General features: G+C 44.6%; 1 protein-coding gene across 3 annotated transcripts in view; it reads right to left on the bottom strand.

Moving 5' to 3' along the window:
- Positions 1-3148: 3148 nt before the first annotated feature.
- ATR (ATR serine/threonine kinase) overlaps positions 3149-9097 on the bottom strand; it is a 54519-nt gene continuing 48570 nt past the window's right edge. For all 3 annotated transcript variants that reach the window (XM_069975408.1, XM_069975409.1, XM_069975410.1), the window contains exons 42-47: positions 8940-9090; positions 7326-7482; positions 6931-7084; positions 6006-6157; positions 4647-4752; positions 3149-4538 (exon numbers count right to left, since the gene is read on the bottom strand). In XM_069975408.1, the coding sequence (XP_069831509.1) occupies positions 4365-4538; positions 4647-4752; positions 6006-6157; positions 6931-7084; positions 7326-7482; positions 8940-9090 (894 nt within the window). In that variant the 3' untranslated portion in view covers positions 3149-4364. The remainder of the gene's footprint in view (positions 4539-4646; positions 4753-6005; positions 6158-6930; positions 7085-7325; positions 7483-8939; positions 9091-9097) is intronic.

Here is a 9097-nt window from a genome sequence, read left to right as displayed (position 1 = left end):
TCGCCATGGCAACCCCTATAGCTACGCCACTGCATGTCAATTATTTCTGGCTATTGTGCATTGATTTCAATGCAAGTTTCATTATACATTGTAAGGAAGCTACCATGGAAACAGCTTATAGAAGTGGCCATCTTGAGGATGGCATCTGTGCACATAGGCTGGCAGTTGCACACACAGGCCGGCATATAGGCCACGCCCCCAGATTCTAAGCTTGTGTGCACCGCAGCCTCTGTTTCCCTGAAAATAAGACATCCTCCAAAAATAAGGCATAGTGGAGAATTTTACAGGATAGCTTAAAATAAGGCATCCCCAAAAGTAGGAAACCCCTGCCACAAGGGTTATATCTGGTTATGCTGGTTTGTGATGACAATTATTATACAGTATATAATAAATGTTCCTTTTGTTTTTATTTTCTTTGTTCAACAATAAGTGTGAATTCTTCATGGATATGCTCCCACCTAGGCATTGCTCCCACCTAGCCAGAATTTTGCTCCACACTGATGAGGGGCAACACCCCGAAACAGCTGTATGTGGATGGTTACCTAGCCTTGGTTTATCCCTTGTCATTACATTGACTTATAGGGCCACTTAAAGGACAACTCCCGCGGGACAAAACACAGACACATACAGACACCATACTCACCATCCCTCCGGTGACGATCGCCACTCCATTCGCCCGCCGTCCGCCTCACCGTCCAGCGATGGCTCTGATTTCCGGGTCCTGGGGATGGAAAAGGCTGCCAGTGCGCTTGCGCACCGGCAGCCTTTTCATTGGCTGGAGCGCATCACATGGCTTCCAGCAACCTCAGCCAATCAGGGCTGACGAAGCTGGAAGCCATGTGATGCGCTCCAGCCAATGAAAAGGCTGCTGGTGCGCATGTGCACCAGCAGCATTTTCCGTCCCATTCACTCTCTATGAAGACGCCGAGGAGGAAGAAGACCCGGACCGCCCCCCGGCTCTGACTTCGTCGTCACCAGATGCCGCCCGGGAGAAGAGGACCGTGACGATCGTAATAGGTAATGTATATATTCTTTAACTTCCGGGCGGGGGGGTCGGGGGTCCGAAAGTGGGGGAAGGGGGCCAGACCGGGTATTTAACCACATTACAAAGTTATATAACTTTGTAATGTGTGTTAAATAAGCTAAAAAATTTTTCGTGGGAGTTGTCCTTTAATATGGTGGTTTTGGTGGTTTCCTAACAGGAGCTGCCCCTTGGCTGGGTCCTTCCCGGAGGGATATCTGGCTAGTCCTGTGTTTTGAGACTCTTCAATGAGGCTCCACAGGCTCCTCTTTTGCATATTCATGTTTCCTAGGGGGCAATGCACCTAGGACTTCACTGCATTGAGCGCTTTCACTAGCAGCCGGCAGTGTTGTTGTTTGGCTGGTCTCCTGAGTTCAGCAATCTGTTTCTCTTATGGCTCTACTAGGCATTGCTCCCACCTAGCCAGAATCCAGCTCCACACTGATATGGGGCAACACCCTGAAACAGCTGTATGTGGATGGTTACCTAGCCTTGGTTTATCCCTTGTCATTACATTGACTTATAGGGCCACTTAATATGGTGGTTTTGGTGGTTTCCTAACGAGCTGCCCCTTGGCTGGGTCCTTCCCGGAGGGATATCTGGCTAGTCCTGTGTTTTGAGACTCTTCAATGAGGCTCCACGGGCTGCTCTTTTGCATATTCAATTCTTCATGGAGAAATACTACTGGTCCAGTGTAACCAAACTCAAGATAATTGGTACTGTGCTGCTAAGCTCGTGTATCGGATCCTATGGTAAGGCTGGGTTCACACTGGGCTTTTGCAGTCCATTTAACATATCTGTTTTATGAAAAAAAACAGGCGCAAAAACAGATGCAGTTATAGTTATATGTCATCTGTTTGGATCAGTGTTTCTATTAAAGGACAACTCCCACAAAAATTTTTTTTTGCTCATTTAACACACATTACAAAGTTATATAACTTTGTAATGTGGTTAAATACCCGGCCTGGCCCCCTTCCCCCACTTTCGGACCCCCGACACCCCACCCCGGAAGTTAAGGAATTTATACATTACCTATTACGATCGTCACGGTCCTCTTCTCCGGGGCGGCATCTGGTGACGACGACGTCAGAGCCGAGGGGCGGTCCGGGTCTTCTTCCTCCTCGGCGTCTTCATGCAAAGTGAATGGGGATGAAAAGGCTGCTGGTGCACATGCGCACCAGCAGCCTTTTCATTGGCTGGAGCGCATCACATGGCTTCCAGCTTGCTCAGCCCTGATTGGCTGAGCTTGCTGGAAGCCATGTGATGCGCTCCAGCCAATGAAAAGGCTGCCGGTGCGCAAGCGCACTGGCAGCCTTTTCCATCCCCTGGACCCGGAAGTTGGAGACATCGCTGGATGGCGGAAGGCGGCGACGGAGAGGCGGACGGCGGGCGAATCGAGTGGCGATCGTCACCGGAGAGATGGTGAGTATGGTGTCTGTGTGTGTCTGTGTTTTTTTTTTTTTTGGGGTCCCGCGGGAGTTGTCCTTTAACTTCCAGTATAAAAAAGGGAATTAAAATGGATCAAATTTTTTTAGTGTACACAAAAACGTGGTTGATCACGTTTTTCTATACCTTAAAAGTAACAATTTAAAACACAGTGTGAACCTGGTCTAATTCAGATATGAGTTAGTGAGCCAGTGTATCTAAACCCATGGAAAAAATGTCATGTGTGATACTGTCAAAATTGTAGCCCCCCCTCGTCCCATCCGATGAGGTCACCGTGTTCCAAAACAACAGCTCCCATTATGAACTGCCAGTAGGACATGATGGGTTTTGTAGTTCTGCAACATGGAGTGACACAGACTGCAAAACTACAACTCCCATCATGAGCTGCCAGCAGGGCATGATTAGGGTTGTAGTTCTTTGGATAAGCTCACCTATCCTTTTCTGAGCTGTCAAAAGCAGCTCTCCCTGCCCTAATGTAATGATGGAACCAATCTTGGATCTGTCATTGCAGTGGGGACCCTGAGCTGAAAAAAAGTGAAGAGGGCAAGGAAAAGGCAGTGAAGGTATTACTAGCATTCCTCTGATTTCTGTGACACTGTTGTTGGTAGTTCAGTAAAGATTTTGCAGGTGACAGATGCACTTTGTTATATTATAGAATTGCCCCTGTAATAACTGTTGTAATTCCACAGTCCATGTCTTTTATTTCACAATATTACGTAACAATATAAAGGAACATACAAAACAGGGTGATTTACGTATAAAGCTGCAGAACAAGGATTGTTGTTTTTCTTCCATTTTACTTTCCCACCTTAACCTTATTGCAGACACTACTGACAGGCAGGCATCATGGATCATGGTGGCGGAGAGGCCGAGTTCTATAAATCAATGGTGTTTGCATGTAACTGCAATATAACTATTGTGCACTCCCTAACAAAGACTCTTGTAGTAACTGCAGGTTCTGTTTATTAAAGGGAATCTGTCATCTATATTTATTGCTAAGAGCAGTCACCATTGGATAGCTTTTAGGCCCAGTTCACACTCAGCAAAAACGGCGGAACTCTCTGCCGCGCTCAGTGTCCTGCAGTGACTGAATAAGAGGGCGCGCGCCTCTGCTTACGTACCTCTCCGCTGCGAGCGAGGAGATGCATGTGCCCTACCATTCAGACACTGCAGGACAATGAGCACGGCGGGATTCCGCAGAGGAGAGCTCCGCCACGGAACACCACCATTTTTGCTCAGTGTAAACTGGCCCTTAGGGTATAAAATAAACTGTACTTAACCTGGTGCTGTGTCAACTAGGCAGAGCTAAGGTGCTAAAGTGTAACAGCCTGGCACACCTTTTAGCTCTACATCACCTCCCAGCTCCTCTTTTACTGGCCTACAGAGCTGTGCATGTAAATCAAGGAGGGGATCAGAGGTGAAGGCAAGAAAGGAGGCACGCCAGGCTGTGGCACCTAAAAAAAGCAGTTTGCTTATATATCCAGCTAGCCAATGGCATCTGCAGCTCTTAGCAGCAAATACAGCTCACAGCTTCCCTTTAAAGAAAATTTCTATTAGTGATAACAGAAAACATTTCTGTTTATTGCTTCATCTTTCCGCTTATAACAGCAGCATAAACTGAGTGGAATGTTCCCATTCTCTTGTGTCTACTTTATTTAGAAAACAAGTCTTCTCCTTAGAGAGATTTCAGTGCAATGTATTTTACAAAACGTGTCCTATCAGGTAGAAGAATGTTATATTTCACATTCAAAGTAGTAGCTCACACATCTGCCCTTTCACATTGCTGAAGTCTACTGTTGCTATATAAAAGACTGTCCTGGATTTATAAAACTTATGGAGCTAGTACAATATATGGAATACTAAGAGTGTGAAGCATGAGTGATCATCATCAGAGTGGTCACATATAAGGCGCCCATCCAAGATACATCTGGCTGAGAAGGTTTTCATCGGTTGCTTCTTGAATCAGGTAGTGGACATGTCCTTCTATGGACAGAGGGAGGCCTTTCACACGATTCCTTGTCTTAATCACACCCTGAAGACGCTGCTCTATATCCTGCACATGAGTTTTAGCCTGAAGATTAAGCAGAAAGGGAATTAATGTTTTGCAACCTGTGATAAGTTCTCTTAAGAGATTGCTGTCACAATATAATGAATGTTGTGCTACAAAAATAGCACCAACCTTTTCATTGACAATCTCTCCTGTCTCATTGGCTTGATCTTTGCTACCACCACGAACTGGTTTACTCCATTCCACCAAAGGATCATGCAAAAATGGCTTCAGTACACTAAAATGGGAGCAAAATCGGTATTGATTAATTAACTTAGTTAAACATGTGTTCCTAGTTTTGTAGAAAAGATAAAGGTGCCCTAACAAATCGCTTTTCTTTAGCGTTTCTTTACGCCCCAAAAAAGACCAGGGGAGGGTTAACTTACCCCCGGTATTCTTTCCATCATCTTGCAATCAGCAGCTGAGCAGGGACACTGCTTCTTCCGCTGATTGGGCAAGATGACACTTGTGCAGTCTCATCTCAGCCATTCAGCTGCTGCAGCGATGTCCCGGCTGCAGCCGCTGATTTGCTGTTTTCCCATTTAGGGTATATTCACACGAACGAACTCGCAGCGAGATTCTCCTGGCAGGTCCTGGCAGTTCCCACACACTATATACTCGCTGCGGTCTGAACGACCGTAGCGAGTATGTAATCCTACCGCCCTTAACCCCTTCTGCTCCCGTCCGGCTCCCCCGCTGTAAGCATACATTACCTGTTCTCGCTGCACGGGTCCGGCGTCCTGCTCTCCCGTCCGGCCAATCAGTGTGTTGCCCAGCCGCAGCCACTGATTGGCCGGACGGGAGAGCAGGACGCCGGACCCGTGCAGCGAGGACAGGTAATGTATGCTTACAGCGGGGGAGCCGGGAGGGAGCAGAAGGGGTTAAGGGCGGTAGAATTACATACTCGCTGCGGTCGTTCAGACCGCAGCGAGTATATAGTGTGTGGGAACTGCCAGGACCTGCCGGACTCGCAGCGAGAATCTCGCTGTGAGTCCGTTAGTGTGAATATACCCTTAAAGAGCCAGAGCCCAGCACGCTTGTAGCACAGTGTGTCAGGCTCTGGTAAAGAATGAAGATGTCTGTGGAGAGTATAGATAGGGACCCCTTTTCTCCCCAGCACAGTGCCCATCGCAGCAAGGAAGGGGGGCACTTAACCCCCTAAATGGCTAGGATGGGTACAGTGTAAGGTCAATGTGGCCCCCATGGGGTTAAGTGAGGATGCCAAAAAAACGTGGTCGACCATATTTTTCTGTACACTTAAAAAACTGATGCATTTTAATCCATATTTTTGATCATTTTTTATGATGGACAACAATGGAAAAACTGATCAAAATGGATTCACACAAATACACTGGACTGCAAAAAAACGCAGTGTGAACCCAGCCTTACTTATTATCACTTGAAGAATGCAGCATACTGATTTTGGTAATGTTGGGTGAAATTTATTGTAAAATAAATACAAAGCACTTCACTATAATTCTAATTCCTTACCTCATCAGTGGTTCTCTCTGGTCTCTCATTAACCTCATAATGACCTCGCACGCGCGTCGAAAAAGGCCTTCTGTGCCCATTGGTCCCATTCCATTAACCATGTTGTGTGTCAGGCGGAAAGGGACAATTTCCGGAACATCAAATGTTTCTCCCTAAATGAATTAAATAAAATAGCAAGTAAAATATTTTTGTCTTCATAAAATATAATTTTGCACAACTGAACATCTTGGAAGCAATGAAAGCTGAAAATTGGTTTGCACCATAAAGAAGCCTTCACAAGGTAATGTCACAGTGATCCTACTACCAGGATTATGGTGGGTGGCGTCGTAAAGTATGTTAGCCGGACACCTCTAGTCTTCATTCCAGATAAATCCACATAAGTAAGAAAAAGGAGCAGCAATTCGCCAAATACTGTATCTTTATAAAACGTCAGCCTTTATTCAGGTTAACCAACCAACAATAAACACACTTTGGATAATGTGAACAAACATCAGGCATCACCACAAGTTTATAGCCATTTCACACCATTCATTCCAGGTAAACTACCAGCTCAGTGTTACGTTAATGCAACCAGTGTTATTGCCATTTTTCCCAAAGTGTCCTAAGGAGATTTAAACATGACCACATCAGGCTGCATGTTGGGCGTGCTACTATGAGCAGTTTGTGTAGCCGAAACATGCTACCATCGCTTGTAAAGTCTTGGAACTCACAACAAACCCATCTGGTTGGCAATTGCCAAGGGAGCTGCCAGCGGCGGATTTTGATAATTTATCTGACCAAGTGCATTAAGCGTGGCAGAATATTTCTCAGACAACCATTCAGAATTTTTTTCAATACATTCTAGTTATGAATACTGGACTACTGCAAAACGACGAAACAAAATATATGTGTGAGCCACAGAACTTTCTATTTGATATATTTGTACCTTGTTAAACAGACAGTTGAAATCCACATGGACGCACTCCCCTGTCAGGGAATCGAACAGGATATTCTCACCGTGACGGTCCCCAAGCCCTAAGATGTAACCAACCATGGACATCACAGCTGTAGAACGGCAATATGCTGACCTGCTGTTATACCTTAAGAAAAAGGTACATTATTATTAGCAACTGAAAACCCATAAAGAAGACCAGTCATAACTGAAATAAAGAAAATGGACTTCTAAAGGAGTAATCATGTCACAGAAGAGGCTAATATATTTTATATATAGGAGAGGAAGGAATTCAAATGCTTCAAAGGAAATCTGTTTTACATCATGGACGGTCTTCTTATGGACCTGTGGATGTTTTACTGCAGTACACAAATAACACAAATATTCACCAAGATGTAGGATCTGGAAACGTCCGTAAAAACCATTCATGGAAAACAGGTGGGTGACGAGGCAAGAGCGTCTCTTTAAAGATCTTCAGCTTTTCCTCCAAGGGAGCAGACTTGGGCAGCATGCACTGACGTAGTTCCTTCCCTCCCATGTACATTCCTGGAAACAATTTGAAAGAAAAAACATGGCTTTGTTACTATCACATCTTTCATTAGATTCAGTAAAGTACAATAAAACAAGATTTGTTATAAACCATTTCCATTTAAGTGCATATATTTTACCGGATTGGCCAATATGAGTAACACCAAATATTTTATTTGCATTTATTTTTATACATAAAGCCTGTTTATCAAAGGGTGTAACATATAGAGTGGTGAAACCTGCCCATAGTGGCCAATTACAGCTCAGCTTTCGGCTCTGGTAAAATGACAGCCGAACTGTGATTGGTTGCTGTGAGCAGTTTACACCATTCTATGTTTTACACCAGTTGATAAATCTGAGCAATAAGTTTAACGAGGTATTCCCATCACACACATACCTATCCAGGGAATAGCCCTTTAAAGTGACTCTGTACCCACAATCTAACCCCCAAACCACTTGTACCTTCAGCAGGTGATGCAGTTATTGTCCTAAAAAAAACAACTTTTAAACTTGCAGCCCTGTGCCAAACTGGCGTGGCCTAGAGTGACTATGCATTAGGCTGGCACAACCTCTCCATGTCTTCTCCCCACCCTCTTCACCATTAGGAATGCTCCAGACAGATTTTCTCCTATTCATCAGCTGTGAGAACACAGCACATGCGCTGGATCGTTAGGGCACCTGTGCAGTGTTCACTGCAGAGGAAAAGGAAAAATCCTGCCAGTGACATTCTTAATGATGATGAGGGTGGGGAGGAAGGACAGAAGGGTGGTGCTAGGCTAGGGCACAGATACTCTAGGCCACAGCCGTTTGACACAGGGCTGCAAGTTTAAAAGTTGTTTTTTAGGACAATAACTGCATCACCTGCCGAACGGACCCCAGGACAGATCTTGAATTAAAAGCAGCTATCCGAAGGTACAAGCGGTTTGGGGAGGGGGGGGGGTGTCAGATTGTGGGTACAGAGTCGCTTTAGGGCCAATTGTGTCACTAGGAAAAGCTTGACTAGATTTTTTCATAATTTATTTATGGTGCAGTTTGGGTTTTAAAGAGGAGCTAATAAGTGTTTTAGATACCTGTAGGTCTAAAGATAATACATTGTATTCCCTCATTAAATAACTATGGTGTATCTTTCCTTAGAACGGTGTTGTATTGTTCCTTCAGTAAATGTATGAATAATAAAATAACAAAGAGAAATCTCTCCAAAAGACCACCTCTTTGAGAAGACCACCACCTTACCCAACAACCATTGCAACATATATGTTTTTATTTTGCTGAATACAATAATATAGTCAACTATGCTCCTGTATACTGCAAAACCCCTTAGTGACCAAGCCATGAACTGTGCATGTATATCATTTTCAATGTAGTGCACACTAGAAATATTTGGCAGCACTGGGACAGGAATGAAGTGGTATTAGTAAGGCAGCCTACAATGTATTATTTCTTATAACCCAGAAAATTTTAGTTGGTGAATTAACCTCTCTCTTTGTAGAGTTTTATTAGGATGTTTCTTAGGCCCGCAGTGTTGTTTACCCATTCTATTATACCACACTCATCATTCAGAGGGATAACAGCATAAGTCCGAATGTGGAGCTCTCGCCTTCGGGACTCTGCATCCTTTCGCAGACACTGATCA

The sequence above is a fragment of the Dendropsophus ebraccatus genome, chromosome 6 (genome assembly GCF_027789765.1).
Source record: "Dendropsophus ebraccatus isolate aDenEbr1 chromosome 6, aDenEbr1.pat, whole genome shotgun sequence".
Lineage (NCBI taxonomy): Eukaryota > Metazoa > Chordata > Amphibia > Anura > Hylidae > Dendropsophus > Dendropsophus ebraccatus.
Note: the sequence above shows the minus strand (reverse complement) of the source record. Positions and strands in the feature narration are given on the sequence as shown.